Below are 27,785 nucleotides of genomic sequence, written 5' to 3'. Positions count from 1 at the left end.
CTTCTCTAGAAGCTTTTAGGACTTTTTTTGTCTTCAGTGTTCTGTGGACACAATGATTACATTTTATTATCCTGTGTTTTAGTGGGGCTCTGTTTTCATCCTTTATGCTGGGCCGTGACTGGCATTTTCCATTTGGAAACATTTCCCATTTTCCACTATGTGAAAATTTCTGAATTACTTTATTGATGTTTTTCTTCTCCTGTTAATTATGTATCCTGAACACAGGTTTATTAGTTTCCATGTTCACATATAACCATTTTACCAAGTTTTACCCCACTCTTTCATTGTCTTCCTCTTTCCTTTACATGCTGGCTTCACCTCCTCTGCTCAGTCTTTAGTTAGAGGGCCCAGGGCTTATCTCTTCTGTTATCAATATTCTCTCTGGGTGAACTCTCCAGGCTTTATGTACCACCCCTGTGCTCAGGATTCCTAATTCTTCTTTTTTTTAATGTTTATTTGTTTTTGAGAGAGAGACACACACAAAGTGTGAGTGGGGGAGGGGCAGAGGGCAATAGAGGGAGACACAGAATCCCAGAGATCCAAAGCAGGCTCCAGGCTCCGAGCGGTCAGCACAGAGCCCGACTCGGGGCTCGAACTCACAAATGGTGAGATCATGACCTGACCGAAGTTGGACACTTAACAGACTGAGCCACCCAGGTGCCCGATCCCTAATTCTTTATGTCCAGCCCTTATGCTTCTCTCCAGAAACCTCACTGTCTTTCTGACATTTCTCCTTGGATTGCCTAGGAGGCACCGCAAACACAACACGGCCAAAAGATGAGTTTCAACCAGATTACCACTCCCCTAGCCTTCTATCTTAATAAAAAGCACCAACACCCACTTTGCTGCCCCACTATAAAGTTTAGAGTACTTGTCCTGGATTCTGCTGCTTCCCTCCCAGTCCAGTCAATCTATCAAGTTCTGGAGCTCTATCTCCAAATGCATCCCGAATCTACCCTCTTTTTTTAAAAAAATGTTTGTTTCTTTATTTCGAGGGGGGAGAAGAGGAGTAGAGAGAGAGGGAGAGCAAGAATCCCAAGCAGGCTCTGCACTGTCAGATCAGAGACCAACGTGGGGTCGAACCCACAAACCGTGAGCTCATGACCTAAACCGAAATCAAGAGTCAGATGCTTAACTGAGTCACACAGGCCTCCATCAAATCTACCCTCTTTCGTCTCCACTGCCACGTGTACTCTAGTAAAGCCCCAGCAACCACTGCTTCTCACCTGTATTCCCATAATTATCTCCTAAGTGGACTTCCTAATTTTACTTTTGCTGTCCTAAGCCCTAGTCTCTATACAGTAGCCATAGTAACTTTCAAATGGCAGATGGAATCAGGGCGCCTTGGTGGCTCAGTCAGTTAAGCATCCAACTGCTGATATCAGCTCGGGTGATGATCTTGCTGTTGTGAGATCAAGCCCCTCACTGGGCTCTATGCACTGGGTGTGGAGCCTGCTTGGGATTCTCTCTCTGCCCCTCCCGTTCTCTCGCTCTCAAAATAAAATTTAAAACAAAACATTAAAAAAAAAAAGGCAGATGGCATCATTTGCCTGCTTAAAATTCTCAAACAACTTCCTAGTGCACCATGAATTTGGTTCTAATTTTTTTTTTTTTTAATATTTATTCATTTTTGAGAGTGAGAGGGACAGACCATGAGCAGGGGAGGGGCAGAGAAAGAGGGAGACACAGAATCTGAAGCCGGCTCCAGGCTCTGGGCTGTCAGCACAGGGCCCAACGCGGGGCTCGAACTCACGGACTGTGAGATCATGACCTGAGCTGAAGTCGGACGCTTAACCGACTGAGTCACCCAGGTGCCCCGGTTCTAATTTTTATTCTGATATACAAAAGTCCTATATAATCAGGTCTCTGCTTACTTCTCTCTGAACAGATCTCACTTCCCAGAGTAACTGCAGTCTGTTAGGATATACACACACTATGAAGTTAAGATCATCTTTAACTGCAATTGCTAGATTCTATTCAATCTTATGTCTTCATGTCAAGGAAAGTCTGAGGAAGAAACGTGTTGGAAATTCAGTAAATAAGGTTTAACTGATAAAATACCTGGTTTCGGTTACTCTATTTTTGGTTCCAATGTTTAGAAATGTCTCTGAAGTGCTTTGCTTTCCCCTACTTACCCTGTGGGCAGACACTCTTCTAGTCTCTTGTACTGGTAGCCAGAATTAGGGTTGATCTGGCCGCCCGGGGTACAGGCTGTGGCCTGGATAGTTAGCTGGTGACAGGCACACTTGGACCTGAGTAAGACAGAAGGGGACAATGGCTAGAGCTGTGAGGCTTCCTTTAGAGGTAGGAAGTACTACAGAAGCGCAGGGAGGTGGTAGTGAAGTTTCCTTTTCTTCTGTCATACATGTAAATGAATAAGGAAAAGACAGGAAAACACAGCAGAGTGAGAATAAGACAGAATGAAACCAATGGCAATTGAAAGCACGATGGGAGGGACACAAAGGAAAAAGGAGAATCAGAGAAAGAAACAAACACAGGACACAGGTACCCAGGGTCATGCAGTGGGGGCCAAGTTAGACTCCAGCCTTCCCGGCAGGAGCTCCAGCTAAGGGAGGAAGTAAAGGGGTGGGGGGGGGGGGGAAGGAATGCAGATATAAGACAAAGGAAGAGATGGAGAGAAAAGGCAAGGATAATGAAGTTGGGGACAGGGCCAGCAATTACCCTCCCAACTCACTTGTCACGGCACCCATCCTTGCAGTCACAGCCGACCAGAAATTCTGGGCCTGTGTTAATGAAAACACCCTTGCCCGGGATTCGTTCCTTACTGTAGGCCACCTGGGGTGGGGGGGTTGTGTCAATCTCATTGACACAGGATAGGGGGACATCTTCCTTCCCATAGGTGATGTCCAGAATGTAGTAAAAAGGTTTATAGGGCTGAAACTTGCGGTCCACAAGAACATATGGATCCAAACAGAACATCTCCAGGAAGAGGAAGTCACAGCCAGTCTCAAAAAGATAGCGTTCAATCTCCTGCATTGTCCGAAGGCAGAGGCCACAGGGTGTCTTATAGATCACATGAAAGCCCATCTTGCGGTTAACTCGGCGACGGGCTGTCATCCGCCGGAAGTCATAGAGCAGCGGGACCAGCAGTGGGTTCTTGCCCCGGTACTGTGCACTTCTCATAGGTCTAACTCGAGACAGACACGTATAGCTGCACACATGAGGTAAATAGAAGAGCTTCTCCATGGGGGCACGGTAGGAGGGCTCCGCTGGGGCCCGTTCTAACATGCCATGGAAGGCTGGGGGCACGGGAGGTGCTGGGGGCGCTGCTGGGGCAGAGGCTGTTGGGCCTAAAGGTGATCTGCAAATGACACGCAAGAGATCAGGTAAGACAGCAACAGGACCTCCCTGCTGCGTACGGACCCCTGAAGCTGGCTAACCCACTTGTCTCCCAAACAGCTGTGCTCTTGAAGCTGTCAGGTTTCCCATCGCTTCACCAAACCTGGATAATGAAGGGCCCCGGTTACTCCTCACTGACTGAGAATATCTCTACCTCAACAGTGTACCTTTTTTCCTAACACGTTTTTGGCCTGTGAATTATGGAAGTAGAGTCTAGTCTTCTACCAATGCTTTTTCCCCTTTTGTGTGTCCTACAGATATCTTTACTAATTCCTGTGATTCAAAGAAAGAGGCAATAGTGATCCCTTTCTATTGTACCAATGATGATGCCACATTCAGTGACAAGTTTTAACAAATGACTTTCTAGTGATTCCTTATTTCTTGGCACTTAGTTCCTAATTCAATTATTTTACATTCTGTTTCTTGGAAACTTTCCAGGTTAAAGCTGTCCTTTCAAGTTCAAACTCCTCACCATTATAACCTTAACTAAGCACCTTGGAGCCAAATAACGTCTCCATACAGTGACCATCTAGTCCACACTGCCACCTCCCCACACAGAGCCTGGGAGTTTCTCACCTATATGTCTGGTTGCTCCCAGGTTTCCCAGCAGGAACATTTTCACTGAGTGCAGGAGATGTAGGGGAGGAATGACCAGAGCCCACAGATCCTGGTCGGAAGGATGTGCTCTTTTTGGCTACCTGCTTCCGAGATTGGGCAAGCTGACTTTCCAAGCTGCTAGGAGATCAGACATCATACAGTAAAGGATATGGAAATGCAATATGGAAGAAACTAGCAAATAAGAAAAAATATCACTCACTCATTGTCACCTGCCTGCGGGGACACAGGGGGAGCAGGGGGGGCAGGGGGAGCGGGTGGGGCAGGGGGAGCAGGAGGGGCTGTAGGCTGTGGGGGCTCCGTTGGCTTGAACTGGGTCCCAGTACTGGTCAGATCCTGGGTGTACTGGACCACAGGGCCTTTGCTCCTCACAGCACCTATATAGGAAAAAGGATATTGACCACTGAAGATGACAGCTGCGTCATATATATTCATGCATACATGTTCTCAGTTTACATAATGTGAAAAAGTAGCAACATTCTGAGTGTTAAGACCCTCGGTTCTCATGATTTACACCAAAGAGTGAAAATACTGGCACAGGCTGGCTTTGACTCAAATAATACTTTATCTTCCTGCCCCAAATGATTTACGTTAGTAATTATGTTACACTTTAGTGAAAACTTATAAAAACATATTCTTTGATCAACTCATGTTATCAGGAAAACTCAACCAGAAAGTATGCCAGGAACATGTGAAAACAAAAGCGCTTTTGGCTTTAAAAAAAGTCCATGGATAACATACAAAGCAGTTATCCTCGTGTGGACAACAGGGGCAACTACTACCACCTCTACCCCTAACCTAAGCCAGTCGTTTCAGATCTGTATGGGGTCGTTTAGAAAGAATCAGAGCCACGGCGTGTGGGGGCAGCACCACAAACCCATTGCCACAACTGGAAACAACTTAGGGCACAGGTCCCGTTTCCAGGGAGTCACTAGTGTCATGCTGGTAAACAAAGAGCAGCTTTTGTGTGTAATCTCCTTTGCTTTTGTCCATTTCTTTCCTCCCCCAGGGTACTTCAGGACATACCCATATTTGGACGTGTCCTGAGCGGTCCCCCTTGCTTCTTCTCTAGTGCGGAGGCTGAGGAGGTCTTCATGCTGAACATGGGCTCTAGCCGTGTGGAGCCTCGATAGATCCATTCGCATCTTTTGTCATCCTAGGGGATCGGGAGGAGTGAAGGATAGAGGGAAACGGGTTAAAGGCTAGAATCTATCCTGCCATCTGTGGAGAATACGCCTCCATGTGCCTCCTTGAAGGAAATCTCTCTGATGAGTCCCCAATTCCCTACCTAGTCAATAAACTTATGTTCCAGGCTCCATGACAGCCATCATACACTCCTTAGGAAATTACGGGAGAGACAGGTGTTTATATTGACTCTACAAAGCGTGACAAGGATCGTAAGGCCTTAGGAACAAAAAGGACTGTAATTCTAAGAAAAGTATGAGGGGGGAAACAGGACATGTACAGAAGATCCAAGAGTTAACCTGGGCCTTGAAAGGTCATCAACCCCTAATTCCTTGATGCCTCCTTTTTGTCTATTCTACTAAAACCCTGACCCTGAACAAGTCGAACTGCCTGCTGTGTGCTTACGTACAATAGGAGTATCCTTAGGAAGAAAAAAAAAAAACAAAAAAACAAACCAACATGCAGATTAGCATCATAATTAAATTCAGGGAATTTATCTTCAATAACCATCACAGAAAAATACAAAAGGACGAAGCAAAATCTGACCCGAAATGGTGAGAACAGGGAGGAGGACAAGAAAGAAGAAAGTTATGGAGGACGACAAAATCATCCTCATTACTGCCTCTTATGCTCTCCCATGCCACCCTGACCCTTCCTCCAAACCACGGGGGAACAACAGTACCAGGAAGAGGATCCTGACTAGGCTGCCGTCCACCTCCTCGACCCGGGACTTCCACCATGTGCCTTCCCACTCAGTCTTGATAAGCTGGCCACTCTTGAGTAGCACCATAGGGCGGTTGGGGTAGGCTGTGATGTACTCCTCTATGAAGTCTCGGCAGGAGATGTCTTCTATGTCCTCCCATGTCTTTTTCACTGTCCCAAAGAAGAATGAAGGCTCAGAGAGGGCAGGTAAGACGGGTCTTTTTTTTTTTTTTTTAAAGTAATCTTTACACCCAGTGAGTCAGCCAGGTGTCCCAAGGCATGTTTTGATAGGAAAAAATGAATGGTTGGCCAGGAGATGTTGGGTATTTTTCAAGTTGGGAGGGAGAGAAAAAATAAATGAAGAAAACATAACCTTAAGGAAGCAAAACCAAGACTACCTGAAAGTCCTGAACCTAATGTGTAAGTGCACACACAGATCAGGTAAATACTAAGCAGGCAATATGCAAATAGAGATGAGTCACTAATTTCATAAAAATGGATGTTTGGTTTAGGAAAATTCAAGTGGAGGGGCGCCTGGGTGGCTCAGTTGGTTAAGCATCCGATTCTTGGTTTTGGCTCAGGTCAGGGTCTCACGGTTCGTGAGTTTGATCCCCTGCATCGGACTCTGTGCGGACAGTGTTGAAACTGCTTGGAACTCTCTCTCTCCCTCTCTCTCTGCCCCTTCCCCACACTCTCTCTCTCAAAATAAATAAAAACTTAAAAAAAAAAAGGAAAATTCAAGTGGAAATTCTTGCTAACTTTATATAAGTCTAGAGATAAATCAAAAAAAAGCTCAGGCGGCATCATGAAATTGATAAAAAAAAAAAATATTCGTCCTTCCTTCTCATTCTATCAGGCTACTTCTATGGACCCTGAATGCATTTACTGCCATGTTATGCGGAAACACAGCAGTGTTAGTTGACTCTTCTGTAATTAAAAATAACTGCTTTGTAACAGTCTATTCCCAAGCCAGAGACACGAGTGTAGAGGACAGCATGAAGCTTCCATCTAACACAGCTTCTACAGAAAGCAGATTTATACGGATATATACAAATGTTAGATGAAGCATGAGACTAGGAAAGAAGTAACACTTATTCCATTTAGAAATGAAACGAAAACATGCTACAATACAAGCATCCACTGAAAGTCCGTCATGATCTCTTAGTGTGCCACTCTTTGGCTATAAAGGCCCCAGCAGCACTAGAGATGGACAAATAGAACTGATCTCCCAAAGGATATTAATCAAACTTACACTCTTTGAGACAGAAGCACCAAAAATATCAGGGCTTTTCAACTGATTATCTTAAGAAATACAAGGTAGAGATGGAAATGGATGGAACTCAGAAAAAAGGGAGGGACACTCACGTGGCCGGCAAATGGGATACAGTTCAGATTGTGTGACATAGGAAGCGTACCCATCATCAAAGAAAATGAGAAACCTGTAAGGAAGGTGATGGTAGAAAGATCAGGGGTTCTGATATTTTTTAGCACGACCTACAGAAATCATAGTTTCCACTCTTGATCACAAATAGGACACACTCTTGTGAAGATGTTCCAGTCTACTACTTTCTTCCTATTACCGTTCCTTCCAAGGGTTAGGAAGCCTCTCAATCTAACCAACTTATCTCCACTTTTCCAACAGTTATTTATTCTTGTTCCACTACCAGGTTCGTATTCTGCTAAAACCATTTAGTCTCCCCTTCCTTCCTATTATCCTAACAATCTTGATGCCTTAGTTTTCCTCCAAGTTTTCTCCTTGAGAAAAAAAAGAAAAAAAGAAGGATCACCCACATGACTGCTGTGGCACAGAAAGAGCAAGGGTTTCTGGCCACTGGGGACTGAACACAAAAGCTAATTGTGAGATCTATGATCGAATAGTCACTCTACTGGACTTCACTCTCTTTACAATCCTCTGTCCAGGTACCTGAGCTTGTTTTTGACGTTTGGTGTCTCAGCTACAATGCCAGCATAGAGCCAGACCTGATTCCCATCCTTGTACTTGGCCACCACTCGACTGCCCACAAACAGCTTGTCAGCAGGAGGGTGGTAATCATAGGCAATATGGTTCCCTGACAGTAGACTCTTCCCTTTGTTGTCAAATTTCACCTTGTACTTCTTTCCTGGTCCTGAGTAAAAAGAAAAGATACACAAAAAAATTTTAAAAACCATTGGTTTCCATGTAAATAGGACTACTACATGGGAGACAAAAGGCAAGGCTGGGGGAAAAGAAATGATCGGCAATGGAGACCTGCAGGTTGCCTTTCATTAGCTCTTCTTCTAGCTTGAACATACCGACCGTCTGGATGGCAATAAGGGTGCCTTTGTGCCATGTCTTAGTTCTCTTCTTGCCCAGGATGCGCATGCTGACTATTAGGTCACCATCTTTGCTCAGTTCTCCAGACATCTGACTCAAGGTTCCTACGGAATAGAGCAAAGTTGTTCTAAAGAGATATGGCATAGACTGGGAACGTGAATGGAAAAGTAAAGAGAGTATAATATAGTAACCATGGAAAATGGGGTAATCAATGATCCTTATCACTTCTGGGGCTCTCTCAGGCAGACACAAAAAACTATACATGACAACTATTTATGCCAATAGGAAAAACTTGCAAAAATTGAAATTCACATTAACAAGAACATCTCACATCAAGTGTCTCTAGCTCTTTATTAACAATATTAATTACACTCATTAAATGCTAAGTAGCATTTACAAAACATTTTTCTGCAGGGGATCTAATAACAGCCCCATTCAATAAAGCTTTCTTCAGACCTCTTTACAAGAGTTTGAGTTGCTTTTTTTTTTTTTTAAGTTTTTATTTATTTTTGAGAGAGAGACAGAGAGACAGAGTGTGAGAGGGGGAGGGACAGAGAGAGAGAGGGAGAAACAGAATCCAAAGCAGGCTCCAGGCTCTGAGCTGTCAGCACAGAGCCCGATGCAGGGCTTTAACTTATGAACTGCGAGATCATGACCTGAGCTGAAGTCGGACGCTTAACTGAATGAGCCACCCAGGCACCCCTGAGTTACTCTCTTCTAATCTCTATCTAGAAGTAGTCCTGACCACAGAGCTAAAATGGTATTTGGATAATACGCACATCGGAAAATCAGCAGACAAAAGACTTAAGCAGACAAGGAAAACCTTTGGTGTCTAAAGAACCCAACAGAGGGGCGCCAGGGAGGCTCAGCTGGTTGAGCGTCCAAGTGTTGATTTCAGCTCAGGTCATGATCCCAAGGTCCTGGGATCAAGCCCCACATCAGGCTCTGTGCTGAGCATGGATCCCACTTAACATTCTCTCTCTCTCTGCCCACCCATGCCCCCTTTCCCCAGCTTGCACACTCTAAAATAAATAAAATGAAAAAAGAAAAAAATATTTTAAAGAACCCAAAAGAGGTGAAGGAGGATTCTGAGATGCTAAACCAAAGCCAGTTATCCATGAAATCTCTGTAGGAATTCACTCCCCCACCTATACCAGGGAACCTCCTGACCCTAACCTTTATGTAGATCTTGGGAGCTGCTCTTTTTGTTGACAGCATCCATGAACTTCTGGACATCTTGAGCTGACTTTCTTAAGGCAGCCATAGCCTCACGGAGCTGTAAGAAAGATGATGAGGGAAACAAGTTTTAAAATAGCATGGGTTAAAGGCACTTGGGTGGCTCAGTTGGTAAAGCATTGGACTCCTGATTTTGGCTTAGGACATGATCTCGCAGTTCCTGAGATGGAGCTCTGCCTCTCTCTTCTGTCTCTGCCCCTCCCCCACCCGTGTGTGTGTGTGTGTGTGTGTGTGTGTGTGTGTGTGTGTGTGCGTGCGCGCGCCCTCTCTCCCCTTTTCTCTCAAAATAAAATATCTTTTTAATTAAAAAAATAGCATGGCTTAGACTTGAGAATAAGAACTTGTCTTTCAAAAAAATAAAATGAGCTATATTTGGAAGGTCATGGTTACTTTATCAGGCGAAACTGCCCTTTCTTATAAATCTGGTTCAGAGATCAGCTTCAGGGAGCCTTCCTTGGTTAATCTCACCTAGCTGGTCGCCACCAAATTCTACATTCATATAGCACTTGTGCATGCATTTCTAAGTAACCTCTTTTGCATCCTTAGAACATCTACTAAAGGACTGGAACCCACAGGACTGATTACAGAGTGGATGATTATGTTGATGGCTGAAGCGACTGGTCAGGCCAGAAGTTTCTCACATTTTCTTTTTTTTTTAATTTAAAAAAAAAAATTTTTTTTTTTTTTTTAACATTTTATTTATTTTTGAGACAGAGAGAGACAGAGCATGAACGGGGGAGGGGCAGAGAGAGAGGGAGACACAGAATCGGAAGCAGGCTCCAGGCTCTGAGCCATCAGCCCAGAGCCCGACACGCGGCTCGAACTCACGGACCGCGAGATCGTGACCTGAGCCGAAGTCGGATGCTTAACCGACTGAGCCACCCAGGCGCCCCTCTCACATTTTCATATTCTTACCTCTCACCTTTACCTTCCCCATCCCAACTCACCTTCTGGTCTTTGGGTGTTCTGCTCCCAGCATCACCTATGGATGAGAAAAACTCAAATGAGCATAAAAGACAACATAAGAATTTCCAAGAAATCAACAAACTGAGCTACTTAAAAACATTATCACAGAAGCATTACTAATAACACGTGACAACTAAATATATAAACATATACATTAAGAGTACTAAATGGTCAAGAAAGATACACAGCAAATAGGTGACAGTGCTTACCTGGGGATAAAGTACTGGGATAGGTGGTAGTTTACAGGATTTTGGTTTTTCACTGCATTATTTTTCTTTTTTAAAGTAGGCTCCATGCTCAATGTGGGGCTTGAACTCATGACCATGAGATCAAGAGTTGCACACTCTACTGAATGAGCCAACCAGGTGCCATTATATTTAAATTTTTATAACAACAATTTGCTTATGGATTATCTGAATGATCTGACAAATGAGATGTGGTCAATGAATGAAGCAAAAGTATGTTTATTCTTGAGTAGTGCTGTCCAATACAACTTTCCGCTGTGATAATGTTCTATATTGTACTGTTAAATCTGCTAACATTTGGCTACTAAGCACATTAAATGTAGCTAGTCCAACAGAGAAAGTAAATTCTGTATTTTATTTAAAATTTTTAAAAATTCAGATATAATTCACATACCATAAATGTTTAATTCAGTGGTTTTTAGTATATTCACAAAGTTGTTGTACAACTATCGCTACCACCTAATTCCAGAAAATTTTCATCACCCTGGAACAAAACCAACTAATGAGTATGAGGTTTCTTTCTGGGGTGATGAAAACACCCATTAGCAGTAATTCCCCATTCAACCTTCCCGCTAACTGCCAGTAACCACTAATCTACTTTCTGTCTCTATGGATTTGTCTATTCTGGACATTTCATATAAGTGAAATCATATATGTGGCTCATCACATGAAATTCCTTTTTATGGCTGAATAATATTCCATTATATGAATATGCCATATTTGGTTTATCCATTCACCAATTGATGGACATTTGGGTTGTCTCCACTTTTTAGCTATTATTAACAATGCTGATTTGAACATTTCTATAGCCATTTTTCTATGGGCACAAGTTATCGTTTCTCTTGGGTATACGGCTAGGAGTGGAACTGCAGGGCCATACAGTAATTCCATGTTTAACCTTTTGAGGAACTGAAAGACTTCCAAAGTGGCTGTACCATTTTTTAATCCCACAAGCAATATAGAGGATTCCAGTTTCTCCACATCAACACTTGTTACTGTCTTTTTGATTACAGCCATCTTAATTAGTATAAAATGGTTCTGACTTGCATTTCCTTAATGATTAATGACATCAAGCATCTTTCCATATATTTATTGGCCATTTATGAATCTTATTTGAAGAAATAACTATTCAAATGTCTTGCCCATTTTTTAACTGGGTTGCCTTTTTTCATTCTTAACAGGTTTTTTTTAAGTTTATTTATTTTTTAAGTTTATTTTTTAAAGTTTATTTATTTTAAGCTTATTTATTTTATTATTGAAGAGAGAGAGAGAGAGAGAGAGAGAGAGAGAGAGAGAGAGAGAATGAATCCCAAGCAGGCTCTGTGCTGTCAGCCCAGAGCCCAATGAAGGCTGGATCCCACAAACTTGATGTCCAAATCAAGAGTTGGACACTTAACTAACTGGGCACCCTAACGGTTCTTGGTATATTCTGGAAAATACCAGACCCTTCACATTTCGCATAATTTAAACAGTCACATGTGTATAGTGGCTACTGTATTGGACAGTGCCGATTTAGAGATTTATAACATCTGTTTAAATGGAAAGCAGGGGTGCCTAGGTGGCTCAGTTGTTTAAGTGTCTGACCCCAGACTTCAGCTCAGGTCATGATCCATGATCTCGCAGTTCACAGGTTCGAGCCCCATGGGCTCTGGGCTGACAGTGTGGAGTCGGCTTGGGATTCTCTCTCTTGCCTCTTTCTGCCAGCCTTCCCCCTCCATGCTCCCACGCAGGCATGCGCTCTCTCTCAAAATGAATAAACTTAAAATAGATAAAAATGGAAAGCAATGGTGGTAATCATTTCACAATATACACATATATCAAATCACTGTTTTACACCTTAAACTAATACAATGTTATATATCAATTATATTTAAATAAAACTAGGAGAAAAAGGCAGCAAAAAAACAAAAAACTAAAATTAAAAATAGAAAGCAACGTAAATGTTCTAAGAACAATGTCCACTTAACAAAATAAATAAACTGTAACATCTCCAGATGAGGTTCATAATGAATCTTCAGTAACAGGAGACTGCTAAAGATACATTAAGTTTTAAAAGTTGGAACACATAGTCATTTGTTGGATATGAACTCAACCTCGGAGAGAATACAGACATCCCTGTGCATTCCTCAAAGAGCTGTGAACATAGTATATGATTAAGGATCTGTTATCTTACACCTCTCACAACTGTAAAATGCTTCAAAACACATCCTACATTTCTTTCTTTCAGGAAGGACAGTTCTTAATCTTGTAGGGCCTTTGTATTTAAGTGCCCCTTAAAAGTAAAAGTATTCATGTGGTAAAAAAATTCAAACATTATTAAAAGGACACACAGTAAAAATACACTTCCCTCATACTCCTGCTTCTAGTTCCTCTCCCCAGAAACAACCAATATTATCAGTTTCTGTTGCAGCCAAAGATAAATGTAAATATGTACTCTTTCCCCTATTCTTCTACTCACTTTCAACATGCAGTTTTTATGTTGCTTTTTATCCTTATAGCTCAAATATCTAGGAAAGTATTTCCTCTTAGTACCTATAAATCTGATTCTTTTTATCCCCATTTTTTTTATTGTGGTAAAATACACATAACATAAAATATACACCACCTTAACCATTTTTAAGTGTACAGTTCAGTAGTTTAAGCACATTCATACTGATGTGCAACCATCAATTTTGCTGAAAAATATTAAGGACTAAATAAATTATTTTTATGTAGAACAACTAAATAGCATGAAATTATCAGCTATTCCTAAATTGATCTTTTAATAATGTCAATAGTTTTTGTTTTGGTTTTTGTGTTTTTTTGTCAGGGAGGGAGGGAGTGGAGAATATGACACGCTGACTCTCAAATACATATATAAGCACAAAAGATAAAAAGAACCAAGACAAACATGAAGAACAACAAAGTAAGGTGACTGGAGTTAACAGATATAGAAACTAATAAAGTCCAGTTATACATAATACAGAACTGAGATAAGAAAAAATGACAGACCTGGGAATGCAAGCTGGTGTAGCCACTCTGGAAAACAGTATGGAGGTTCCTCAAAAAAACTAAAAATAGAACTACCCTACCACCCAGCAATTGAACTACTAGGCATTTATCCATGGGATACAGGTGTGCTGTTTCGAAGGGACACATGCACCCCCGTATTTATAGCAGCACTATTAACAACAGCCAAAGTATGGAAAGAGCCCAAATGTCCATCGATGGATGAATGGATAAAGAAATGTCTTATACACACACACACACACACACACACACACACACACACACACACAGATAGATACACACACACACAATGGTGTATTACTCGGCAATCAAAAAGGATCTTGCCATTTGCAACTATGTGGATGGAACTGGAGAGTGTTATGCTAAGGGAAATTAGTCAGAGAAAGACAAAAATCATATGACTTCACTCATATGAGGACTTTAAGAGATCAAACAGATGAACATAAGGGAAGGGAAATAAAAAGAATATAAAAACAGGGAGGGGGACAAAACATAAGAGACTCCTAAATATGGAAAGCAAACAGAGGGTTATTGGAGGGGGTGTGGGAGGGGGGATGGGCTAAATAGGTAAGGGGCACTAAGGAATCTACTCCTGAAATCACTGTTGCACTATATGCTAACTAGTTTGGATGTTAATTTTTTTTTTTTAACGTTTTTTATTTATTTTTGAGACAGAGAGAGACAGAGCATGAACGGGGGAGGGGCAGAGAGAGAGGGAGACACAGAATCGGAAGCAGGCTCCAGGCTCTGAGCCATCAGCCCAGAGCCCGACGTGGGGCTTGAACTCACGGACCGCGAGATCGTGACCTGAGCCGAAGTCGGACGTTTAACCGACTGAGCCACCCAGGTGCCCCTTGGATGTTAATTTTAAAAAATTAAAAATAAAGTAAAAAATACAATAAAATAAAAAAAAGAAAAAAATGACAGACCAATGAAAAAGAACAGAAAATCCAGAAACAAATCAATACATATGGAAATTATTTTTTAATGTTTATTTATTTGAGGGTGGGGGAGGCAAAGAGAGAGGCAGAGAATCCCAAGCAGACCCCACACTGTTAGCGCAGAGCCCGACACGGGGCTTGAACTCACGAACCATGAGATCATGACCTGAGACAAAGCCAAGAGTCGGAGGCTTAACCAACCGAGCCACCCAGGCGCCCCTGAAAATAATTTATGATAGAGCAGACAATGCAAAATCAGTAAGGAGGGATTCATTTCAGTAGTGGTGCTGAAACATTGATAACCATATGGAAAAAAATTTGATTTTGACCTCAAATACTACACAAAAAATAAATTCCAGTTGAATTAAAGACTTAAATGTGACAGGTGAAACTATGAAGCTTTCAAAGGCAACATAAATGACCTTTATAATAAAGCTTCAGGGCAGAAAGATGTAAAACACAATGACCATGAAAAAAAATCCTAGAGTATAACACCTGTTTATCAACAAATAACATAACAAATAAAGATAAACTGTAAGCTGGGAGTGATATTTGCAACACGCAACTGCATAGGATTAGTAACGGCAATGATCACTGAGTGAGCAAACAAACAAGAGACATGAACAGACATTTCAAAGAAAAACTACAGATGACTCACAAACACATGAAAAGATTCTCAAGTTCATCAGTAGGGAAATAAAATTTAAAAATCACAGTACCAAGTGTTGTCAAGTATGTGTAGCACAGGACACTCTCATCCACTGGTAGTTACAAATCTAAATTGGTACAACCAATTTGGAAAGCTGTTTGGCCATTGCTTATCCAGTAATGTTAAAATTTCCATATCCTAAGAACTAGCAACTCCTTAGAGTATATATATATATATATATATATATATATATATATATATACCCTAAAAATTTAGTAAGACTGCCAAAATTTAGAAAGATTCTTGCATATGTGGATTAGGAATCATGTATAAGAATATTTAGAGCATTATTTGAATTGAAAACAAATGAAATGCAACTGACAGGAGAATAGATATATTGTGTCATATTCACAAGATGGAATACTATGCTGTAGTAGTTACTGAATTAAACATCACACATCATCAAGATGTTAAAGAAATGACTGAAGAATGTATGTATACACTATGTATGATTCCACTTCTACAGTTAAAAAAAGGCAAAACTATGGCGCTTCTGATAATAGTGATATGAAAATAGTGATATAGATGACTCCCCTATGCAGAAAACAAGTATAAAACTGGAAAAAAAAGTTACAAACAATCATTTCAGGGCACTGGAAATTGACCAAAGGCAAAGAATTAATTCAAAGTGTTTGTTCTGAAAAATTGCTTGAATTCTGGTAAGAAAGAGAAGTCTGTGGTCTGCTTGCCTGGGGCGGCTCCCATCCCCACTCCACTCCTTGTTTGGTGAGTGCAAACTACGGCTTTACCATTGAGGCGCTAGCCATGGCAATGAGCAGCTTTGCTAGTCTGAGCTTGCAGCTCTTGTTTAGGGTGAGCAGCAAACCAGTCAGAAACTTAACAAGGAGATCCTGAAAATGAGAGAGCCATAGACAGGCTTAGATAAATTCTCTATGCATTCTTGAGTGACTGCTAAACTATGCAAATGCAGACAAGACCCAGGAGTCCATGGAAACTTGAGAACTAAATGCAACTCTGAATGTATTCTCTATACCTCCGTAAAACTCACTGGCTAAACTATGCAAAAAAAAAAGGGGGGGAGCAATTGTTAAGAGCCAAGTTAATATATATAAAGTTATATACACACACATATATATATACACACACACACACACACATAAATACATATATAAGAATCTGTGGGTGACTGCTAAACTAGGCACATACAGAAAAGATGCAGGAAACCCAATGGAGACTTGAGAATACATGCAACTCTGAATGCATTCTTTATATTTCTATAAAACTCACTGGCTGAACTATGTGAAAAAAAGGGGCAAAGGTTAGGAGCCAAGCTAATATATGTAGTTCAAATTTAAAAACCAAGCAGGGACATCAGCTGTACACTACAAAGAAGACAGAGTTGGCATCATAAGAAAAAAAACTTGAAAGTATCCAGCTTTCAACAACAAAAATAATGAAACATTCAAAGAAATAGGAAAGTACGCCCTATACTCAGGAAACAAAACTCTAGCAATGGAAACTGACTTGCCATTCGGGCCTAGGTATTGGATTTATAAATATGCTCAAAGAGCTCATGGAAATTACATTCAAAGATTTAAAGGAAAATATGCTAATACTTAATAAACAAAAGACTTGACTATAAAAAGAAGCAAATGGAAATTCCAGGGTTGAAATTACAAAAACTGAAACGAAATACAGTAAAACCTTGGTTTTTGAGCATAATTCATTCCAGAAACATCCTTATAATCCAAAGCACTTGTATATCAAAGCAAATTTCCCCATAAGAAATAATGAAAACTCAGATGATTAATTCCACAACCCCAAAAATTCATATAACAATTATTACAATACTATAATACATAATAATAAAGAAAATACAAAATACAAAGAAAAATAAATTAACCTGCACTTACCTTTGAAAACCTTTGTGGCTGGTGTGAGGAAGACAAGAGAGAGGAGGGTTATTGTGTAGGACGATTTTCACTGTCACTAACGGAATCACTGCTATTGGCTCAATGGAATCTTTTTCTTTTTGTGCAACTTTAACAAGGAGTCTATCCAATGCCTCCTTTTGAGAATTTCACAGAAATGTGAGATTGCATTGATGATGACCCACAATCCCTCAGAGAGAGAGCTGAGTTGTGATCATGTGACTGACGTTCAGTGTTATGAACTACTTGTATTCCAAGACACTACCTGCTTATCGTTAAAATTTATTAGAAATTTTTGCTCGTCTTGCAGAACACTCACAGAACAGACTAGTCACAATCCAAGGTTTTACTGCATTCACTAGGGGGGGCTAAAAAAAGCAAATTTAAAATGGCAGAAGAACAAGTAAACTAATAGATACCTATATAGAGAAATTGCCCCATCCAAAGCACAAAGAGAAGAAGGTTGAAGAAAAATGAACAGTGCCTCAAAGACTTATAAGACAATGTGAAGCATTCTACTATATGCATAATGATGAGCTCAGAAGGCCAGGGGAGAAAGGGCTAGAAAAAAATATATGAAGAAATAATGACCGAAACACTTCTAAATTTGATGAAAAATGTGAATCTACAGATCCAAGTTCCATGAATCTCAAATACGACAAATACGGAGAGAATTATACCTAGACACAACCTACTGAAACTACTAAAATCAAAAGAGAAAATCTTAAAAGCTGTTAAACAAAAATGACTCACATCCAGGGTACAACACATTCATCTAACTTCCTATCAGAAATAACTGAGGCCAGAAGGCACTGGAATGGCATATTCGAAATGCCAAAAGAAAATAGTGAACCAAGAATGCTATATCTCAGATAAATGAAATGACTTTTAGCAGGACCACAAGAAATATGCTTTAAATATTTATTTTGTGAGAGAGAGAGAGAGAGAAGGGCAGAGAGAGAGGGAGAGAGAGAATGCCAAGCAGGCTCTGTGTGGTTGGTACAGGGCCTGACGCGAGGCTCGATCTCACAAATAACCTGAGCCAAAATCAAGAGTTGGACACTTAATCACTTAAGAGTTGGGACACTTAACACCTGAGCCACCCAGGTGCCTCAGAATTACAAGAAATATTAAAGGAAATCTTTCTGGCTGGAAAAGGATGACACTAGATCCTAACTCAGATCCACAGGAAGAAATGAAGAGGAATAGAAATGTAAACATCTGGGTAAATATGTATTTTTCTCTTTTCTTCCCGTAACATCTTTAAAAATAAGATTACTCCTGGCAATAACTGTAACACAAAATTGTTGGCTTTAAACATATGTAGATGCAATATATTTGACAACAGTATCACACAAGAAGAGAGTGAAAATGGAGCTATCCTGGTGCAAAGCTGCTATATTTTACCAGAATTAGGTCAGTATTAACTTGTAGTATAATGACCAGATAAATGTGCAAGCACTTTTCTTAAAAGCCAAAAAAAATCAGAGAAATTAAAATGACTTACTGAAATATTTGTTCGACACAAACAAAGCAGTAAAGAACAGACAAATATAAAAGACATGGGACATAGGGGGAGAAAATGCAAAACGGCCGATAAAAAATCCACCCATATGGATTCAATCAACTGTGAATGCACTCAATACTAATTAAAAAGGCAGAAACTGTGAGAATGGATTAAAAAAAGACAAGATCTGGGGCACCTGGGTGGCTCAGTTGGTTAAGTGTCTGACTTCAGTTCAGGTCATGATCTCATGGTTTTTGAGTTCGAGCCCCACACCAGGCTCTGTGCTAACAGCTCAGAGCCTAGAGCCTGCTTCAGATTCTGTGTCTCACTCTCTCTCTGTCCCTTCCTCACTTGTGCTCTGTCTCTCTCTCAAAAATACACACACATTAAAAAAAATTAAAAAAAAAAGAGATCTAACTATATATATATTGTATGCAAGAAATACACTAAATTCAAGACAAAGATTTTTAAGTAAAAATACAGAAAACGACACAATATACAAACAGTAATCATAACAGAAATGGAAATTCCACATTAATATCTGACAAAATAGACTTTAAGACAAGGAATATCACTTGAGACACAAAGAGATACCTTATAATAATAAAAAAAGTAACTATAAACATATACATAACAGAGTCCCAAAATATAGGAAGCAAAAACTGAAAGAATTGAAATGACAAACAAGTCAACAATTTTAGTTCAAGATTTCAAAACTCCTTTCCAAATAATTGTTAAAATAACCAGACAGAAAATCAATAAGGACACAGAAGACTTGAACAGCACTATCGGCCAACTTAACCTAAACAACATTTATAAAATATTCCAATCAACAGCAGCAGAATACAAATTGTTTGCAAGCACACATGGATCATTCTCCAGGACAGATAATATACTAGGCCATTAAAAAACATTTTGGGGCGCCTGGGTGGCTCAGTCGGTTAAGTGGCCGACTTCGGCTCCGGTCATGATCTCACAATCTGTGAGTTCGAGCCCCGCGTCGGGCTCTGTGCTGACAGCTCAGAGCCTAAAGCCTGTTTCAGATTCTGTGTCTCCCTCTCTCTGACCCTCCCCCGTTCATGCTCTGTCTCTATCTCAAAAAGAAATAAACGTTAAAAAAAAAAAAAAAAATTAAAAAAAATATTTAAATACATTTAAAAGGATTAAAATAATACAAAGCAGGTTTTCTGACCAAAATTATATTAAATAAAAAAGTCACAACAGAAAGAAATCTGGGAAATTCCTAAATACTTGGGATAAACCATTGGTCAAAGAAAAATCACACAGGAAATTAAAATTATAAGTTAAAGGGAAACGGAAAACATGGGGTGCGTGGGTGGCTCAGTCGGTTGTGTCTGACTCTTGATTTCAGCTCAGATCACGATTCTAGGGTCATGGGATCAAGCCCTGTGTCAGGCTCTGTGCTAAGCATGGAACCTGCTTGGGATTCTCTCTCTCTCTCCCTCTCTTTCTGCCCCTTTCCCACGCTCACGTTCTCTCTCTAAAATAAAAATTAAAATATAAAAAAAGCATATATATTTTTAATATTAAAAAAATAAAGTGAAAATGTAACATACAAAATTTATGAGATGTAGTAAAGCAATGCATAAATTTTATATTAGAAAGGAAAGAAGATCTAAACCAAATCAATAATCTATTTTCATTTTAAGAAACTAGAAAAAGAAGAGCAAATCAAACCCAAGTACATGGAAGGAAGAAAATAATAAAGATCAGAGTAGAAATCAGTGTAACAAAAAAACAGGAAAACGGTAGAGAAAAAGACACAAATGAACACAAAAACTGGTCCCTTGAAAAAGAGCAAAAAAAACAATAATCCTTCAGCTAGATTAACCAAGGGAAAAAAAGAGATCCAAATAACCAATATCAGGAATGAAAGGAACATTGCTACAGAACCTACAGAAATTCAAAAGAATCATAAGGGAATACTATGAACTTTATGGCAATAATTTAGACAACTAAATGAAATGGAAAAATTCCTAGAAAGATACAAATTAACAAAAATGACTTAAGAAGGAACAGAAAATACAAATAGACATATCAGGTAAAGAAAATTAACTAGTAATTAAAAAGCTTCCCACCTGGAATGGGAAAAGCCCAGAAATCCAAAGCGTGGAGTTTAGATAAGTAACGCACCCATGTTTGTTTTTTAGTTTGGGCCAATGTATCACAGTAACAAAATATTAACATTAGGGGTGCCTGGGTGGCTCAGTCCAACTCTTGACTTTGACTCAGGTCATAATCTCGCGGTTCAAGAGATCAAGTCCCTAGTGGGGCTCTGAGGTAACAGCACAGGGCCTGCTTGGAATTCTCTCTCTCCCTCTCCCCCACTTGTGCACATATGCATGCTCTGTCTCTCTCTCTCTCAAAATAAATAAATAAACATTAAAAAATACTAACATTGGAATAAACTGGTAGAAGGTATATAGAACTCTCTGCATTATCTTTGCAATTTACACAAAAATATAAAACTATTCCAAACTGTGGCGCCTGGGTGGCTCAGTCCATTGGGTGTCTGACTTCGGCTCAGGCACAATCTGGTGGTTCAACAGTTTAAGCCCCATGTCGGGCTCTGTGCTGACAGCTCAGGGCCTGGAGCCTGCTTCAGATTCTGTATTTCCCACCCTTTCTCTGCCCCTCCCCTGCTCACATTCTTTCTCTCTCAAAAATAAATTAAAACAAACAAACAAAAAACAAAAACCATTCCAAACTAAAAAGCTTATAAGAAAAAAAATCTATCAAAAAAAAAAAAAATCATCCACAAAGAAAGGTCCAGGTCAAGACAGTCTCAGTGCTGAATGTATCAAACATTTAAGGAAGAAATAATACTATTTCACACAAATTCAGAGGAGGGAACATTTCCCAACTCATCTTTGTAAGGTCCATAATACCCTAATACCAAAGTCAAAAAACCACACCACAATAAAACTAAAAACCTATAGTCCTCATGACCATAAATGCAACAAAATTTTTTTTTAAAGTCCTCCACAAAACTACTCTTTTTTCTTTTTAGTTTATTTATTTATTTTGAGAGAGACAGAGAGAGGGGAAAGGCAGAGAGGGAGAGAGAATCCCAAGCAGGCCCCCTGTCAGCGTGGAGCCCAAGGCAGGGCTTGAACTCATGAACTGTGAGATCACAACCTAAGCTGAAATCAAGAGCCAGACTCTTAACCAACTGAGCCACCCAGGTGCCCCAGGTGCAAAAATTCTTAACAAAAAATATTAGCAAATCCAATACAGAACAGAAGGAACTTCTTTCAACCTGACAGTTTCTAGGAACAGAAGCAACTTCCTTCAACCTGAGAAAGGATATCTACAAAAACCTTAAAGCTCACATTATAATTAATGCCTAAAGACTAAATGCTTCCCCCTAAGATCAGAAGCAAGGAAAGGATGTCTACCCTCAAACTTTTATTAAACATTGTACTCGAGGTTCTACTGAGTACAATAAGGCAATAAAAAAGAAATAAAAGACATTTAGAGTAGAAAGAAAGAAGTAAAATTGACTTTATTTGCAGAGACAGCATGGTCTAATATATAGAAAATCCCAAGGGATCCACAAAAAACTTCTAGAATAAGTGAGCTTAGTAAGGTCAGGGCTACAAGATTAATACACAAAAATCAACTATATTTTCATAGCTTAGCAACAATCCTAAAATGAAATTAAGTAAATAATCTCACTCACATTAGCATTAGAAAGAATACAACACTTAGGACAAATGTACCACGTTAATGCATTAGAAGACTAGTCGTTAAAAAGGTAATGCTCTCCAAATTGGCCTTTAGATTCAATAGAGTTTCTATTAAAAATTCCAGCAGGCTTTAAAAAATGTTCTTGATAGAAACTGACAAGCTGATTCCAAAATATATTTCAAAGTCATATGAAAAACATTTGTATTTGGAGACTCCCACTAGATGATTTTAATACTTACCATTGAAACTATAGTAATAAAAGCAGTGTGGTGCTGGTATAACAACAAATATATAGATCAATGTGACAGAACAGAATCTGGAAATAGAGCCTCATATATGTGGCCAGATGATTTTTGACAAGGATACCAAAAGGATAGTCTTTTCAACAAATGGTGGTGAAACAACTAAATAGTCATAAGCAAAATAAACAAACCAATCACTCTCAACCTCTATCTTGAGAATTATTACTGTTAAAAGATACCATTAAGAAAATGAAAAGACCACATTTGAGAGAAAGTATTTCTAAAATATATCTGATAAATGAACTGTACCTAAAGCCTGAGTTCTCTAAGTCAAAAGAGCGGTTCTCTAATAAAAAGACAACCCGATTTTTTAAAAAAGCCTCAAGATTTTAATGGATGTTTTCCCAAAGAAAAAACAAATGGTAAATTAAGTATGTGAAAAGATGCTCAACTTCCTTCAGGAAATGCACACTACAATCACAATTTGATACCACCACACTCACACTGCAAAAGCTAAAATAAAACACTGACAATACCAAGCACCAACAAGGATGTAAATAAACTGGAACCCCCATACTTTGCTAGTGGGAATGTAGAATGTACAGCCACTTTTGAAAACAATATGGCAGTTTCTTAAAAACTCAAATGTACACTTACCCTAAGCCCTAACAATTCTATTCCTAGGTGGAATATCCAAAAGACACGAAACATAACGCCTACATAAAGACTTCTACACAAATGTACATAGCAGCATTACTCATAATCGCCCCAAACTAGAAACAACCCAAATATTTATCATCAATTACAGAAGACAGTATGTGGTATATCCATAGAATGGAATACTGTTCAGCAAAAAGAAAAAAAAAAAGCATACTACAGATACATGGAACAACATGTTCCACAGCAAAAATGTTATGCTAAATGACAGAACCCAGATACAAAAGACAACAAATTGTGATTCTATTTAAGTGAAATTTCTAGAAAAGGCAAAAAGGAAGTAAGCAGATCAATGGTTGGGGTGAAAATGGAGAATGCAGACAATCAGAGGGATGTTTTGGGGTAATCCAAACATCTGTGGTGAAGACTGCACTACTCTATAAATTTACTGAAACTCAAACTCTACACTTAAAGTGGGTAAATTTTATAGTTTGTAAATGATACATTAAAAAAACCCTCAAAAATAGACAAAACCAAACAATCTACCGTTTTGAAATATATATATAGGTGCAAATGCCACCTAAAAAGAAAAGGAAGGGAATTCAGAATAGAGGTGACACAGAATGGGGAAAGGAAGGTCATTTAATCAGAAAGTAGCATGTAGAGGACATCTATGATACTAATAATGTTCTATTCCTTTTTGGTAATGGGCAAGTTCAACAGTTTAGAATATGGAGTTAGTGACAACAATTTTTGCTCTCTTCTTTTATCTGTTTGTCTTCCTGTGTCTCAATTTCAATCCTGAGATTTTTCTACCCAGAGCCTTATCTCTTACCTGAATCAATACTGAGGACATCATCATCTTCATCAGGAATCTCGATTATTTCTGTAGGCCGGGAGGCTTCATCCTCAGAGCTACTGTCCCGGTATTGTAGTCCCAGTTTGGAATAAAAGTCCTTCACCAAAGACTCACAGTTAGTCACTGCCCTAATATTGGAACACATGTAGAAAAGGTCAAAGCCAGCAGAAATAGGTATAAACGCCATCAGAATTTATATACATTTAAGTATACACTGACCTCAATTTAAACAGGCCATATTCCATAGTGTCTCCATTTAGAATTTAAAATGCTTTTCTCAGGATACCTGGGGGGCTCAATCGGTTAAGCATCCAACTGCGGCTCAGGTCATGATGTCACGGCTCATGAGTTCGAGCCCCACATCGGGCTCTGCGCTGACAGCTCAGAACCAGGATCTGCTTCAAATTCGGTGTCTCCCTCTCCTTCTCTCTCTCTGCCCTTCCCCTGCTGGTGCTCTGTCTCTCTCTTTCTCTCAAAAATAAACTTAATTATAATAATAATAATAATAATAATAATAATAATAAAATGCCTTTCTCATTAAAATATGTTTAAATAGTGGTTTCAGACTAGGCCCTAACAAAATCCAAAATAACCTGAAAGCACATTACCCATATCTCATCATTTACCTTGCTATATGAAAATGTGTTCTAAGTGACAACTAAGGCATACTAGGCACCAATCTTCTGGGAATTTATGAGTAGATACAGGGCTCATGTTCCACAGTTTCATAAGACAGCAACGACTTACAATCCTCACTCCCTAGATCATCCTACTAAGAAAACTGTGCAGTTGTTCTGAAGCAGAGTACAGGAGAAAGAAGGGGAAAAGACTCAAGACCTTGACCATTCTACTGTAGACCATACACTGGCTTCCAACAGATGAATATTCTACATATAACGGGTGGTTGTGAGATCGGATTTTTTAAAATGTTTATTTATTTATTTATTTTGAAAGAAAGAGAGACAGGGTTTGGGGCAGGGGCAGAGAGAGAGGGAGAGAATCCCAAGTCGGTTCACGCCATTAGTGCAGAGCCCAACATGGGGCCAGATCCCACGATGGGAGAGATGATGACCTGAGCCGAAATCAAGAGTCAGATGCCCAAATGACTGAGCCACCCTGGCGACCGTGAGGTCAGATTGTTGGCCATAACCTTTGAGAAACAGAAAGGTCCTACACGTCTGTACCTTGTAAAGAATAAAGCGACTGGCACAACGTCATGAGCAATTACACTTCTAAAATATCTGCCAAGGGGAGATCTCCGATTTTCCGTGTAGTCCTCACCTGGATGCATCATCAAAGAGCTGATCAACATGGGCCACCTCAGATTCCTTCTGTATTACCCACGTCTCCAACTCTGCTAGTTGCTTCTTTCGCTGCTGTACACAGTCCATCTTCTCCAGTTCTTCATCAATGAACTGCCTCAGTTCCTCCATTGAGATACCCAGCTCCTCAACCACTGCTTGTTGCAGCTCTGCGATCTCATCAGACTCCACCGCAGCTGCGGCTGCACCCAAACCAATGCACCCAGGGATGGAAGACATGCTGTTGTCCCCTACATGGAAGAGAAAACTAAGATTACCTTTGCAATTATTATAACCGCCAAACTTCAGTCTCTAAAACTCATTCCTACACTACTACTTCTCATTCAAATACAATTAGGTTCCATTCTATGTTCTCCCTCTCTGTTCCCCTGTATCCGATGTTAAGATTTTGTACCGATCTTATTCTACAGAAGATGGGCCTGGATAAGGTTTAAAAGGGTGAGGACATGGAAAACATATGATACGCAACAGAGGCTACCAAAAAATAATGTTTTAGTTAACAGAAGAGAACCAATTTGCTGAGGAAGGTATTTCTGTGACCTGTGTTCCTTAACTGACTAAAGAGAGAAATCTTTGTTTGCATGCTATGCCTAATTTGAACAAATACCTCCACTTGGATGGGGGGGCGTTGGTTTATAATTCACTGTTTTCTCTTTAATTACTTGTTCGCTTTACATTACCTTGCTTCCACGTGGAAACTTACTTTTTAAAGTCTATTCACACTTATGCATACAAAAGCAAAGAGGCTTCCCAAAAGCAAAGGAAAATTAAAGCAATCTGGGAATAAAATGTGGCTACCTAAAAACTACAATCCAAATAGCCTACGCATTAGTGTTAACTGCTTTTTTGATCAAACGGTTGGAGCAAAACTGATGCCAGAATGCCGTGCGACCCCAAGACCAGTTCTCACCGCCTCCATTTTTCCTTTGCCCACACACCAACCCCACCCCCGCGCTACCCTTTCTGGGGGTGCGTCCCACCCACCCCGCAAACCCAGCTCAACCCCGCCCCCGCTCGCCTCTCGGGGAAGACTTCCTTCCCACCCTCGCCCAACCTCCTCCCACAAACAAAACATTCCAGACGGGCCCCTGATCTCCAAATACCTCAATTAACAGTACTTCCTACACCTCCCTGCTTCCAACTACAACACTTCTTTTCACCAACCAGACCCCAGACTCGAGACTCTGGGGTCGGCCTCGACGGGGAAGAACGAAACCGTAAGGTAAAGGGAGCAGGGGGAGGGGATGAAGCGTGAGGGAGGGAAGGAAAGGGAAGCAAAAGAGACGCCCGGAAGCAAACCTCAGGTGCCGTTCCGGTCGCCACGACGGTAGCCTGCCGGGGTCAAATCCTAAGCCTCTGAGCGCCCCTCCAAGGCCAGGCAACCTCGGGCAAGTACGCATGCGTCAAAGGAGAGCCTTCCAGGGCACACGTGAGAGGCCACTGGGCGGGTGAAGTAGGCGTGGCCTAGAGTATATTCTCGAAGCTCCACCTCTTCCGCCACCCCCAAACCCTGGCAGTCACACTAAGTTTACTGTTTAAAGACTCAGCAAACCGTTAGGTTTAGGTGTTTTTCTCACTTTAGTTTGTTATATTATGAAGTGGTACAAATTGTAACAAGTGGAGGAATATCAAGATAGAATAAGACAAACGTGACAATATCCTCTCCTCCCCTCTCATCACTACACCTGCTGCTTTGAGGTAAAATAGCTTAGTTTTCTAGGCTTGTACTTACAAGGTCATGAATCTGGATTTTTTAAAAAGATTTTATTTTTTAGTCATCTTTACACCCAATGCAGGGCTCAACCCTGAGATCAATAGTCGCATGCACTGCTTGCTGAGCCAGCCAGCCTCCCCTAAATGTGGATTTGTTTTGTTTAGTTTTTATTTCACATGTGGATATCCTTTGAAGTCAACATTTGTCTTTTTCATAATTGCATAATACTTAATAGTGTGGATAAACCATAATTAGAAAGATGCTCTCACTACAGCATGTATTCATTATGAATGATGCAACAATAAACATTAACGTGCTTTTGAAGTAGTACTTTTATTTCTGTGAAAGAGATTCCCCATAATGGAATCTGAGTTAAAATATATACACACACATACATATATATTCACATATATATGTATATATATTCACATATATATGTATATATATGTACCTCTTTTCATTTTAATAGAATCTGCTGTCAAATTATTTTTCGAAAAGGTTGAAACAATTTTTACTCCTAGCAAATCTCTGAAAGTATGTTTCCCCACACCCTCATTAGGATTGGATGTTAAGTGTCTATTTAATTTTTAAGAATTTGA

General features: G+C 40.0%; 1 protein-coding gene across 5 annotated transcripts in view; it reads right to left on the bottom strand.

Moving 5' to 3' along the window:
* SETDB1 (SET domain bifurcated histone lysine methyltransferase 1) overlaps positions 1-26,874 on the bottom strand; it is a 34,471-nt gene extending 7,597 nt beyond the window's left edge. The window contains exons 1-14 of one of the 5 annotated variants that reach the window (XM_007088087.3): positions 26,772-26,874; positions 25,432-25,702; positions 24,127-24,278; positions 10,360-10,394; positions 9,353-9,452; positions 8,155-8,280; positions 7,787-7,988; positions 7,228-7,301; positions 5,843-6,033; positions 5,002-5,131; positions 4,178-4,352; positions 3,937-4,095; positions 2,696-3,322; positions 2,136-2,252 (exon numbers count right to left, since the gene is read on the bottom strand). In XM_007088087.3, coding sequence (XP_007088149.2) covers positions 2,136-2,252; positions 2,696-3,322; positions 3,937-4,095; positions 4,178-4,352; positions 5,002-5,131; positions 5,843-6,033; positions 7,228-7,301; positions 7,787-7,988; positions 8,155-8,280; positions 9,353-9,452; positions 10,360-10,394; positions 24,127-24,278; positions 25,432-25,691 — 2,348 coding nt within the window. In that variant the 5' untranslated portion in view covers positions 25,692-25,702; positions 26,772-26,874. The other 4 variants (XM_015540188.2, XM_007088086.3, XM_007088088.3 and 1 more) reach the window with 4 other exon arrangements.
* Between the last annotated feature and the right edge of the window lie 911 nt (positions 26,875-27,785).

Source organism: Panthera tigris, chromosome C1 (assembly GCF_018350195.1).
Source record: "Panthera tigris isolate Pti1 chromosome C1, P.tigris_Pti1_mat1.1, whole genome shotgun sequence".
In the NCBI taxonomy this organism is placed as follows: Eukaryota; Metazoa; Chordata; class Mammalia; order Carnivora; family Felidae; genus Panthera; species Panthera tigris.
This window is presented reverse-complemented; position numbering and strand designations above follow the sequence as displayed.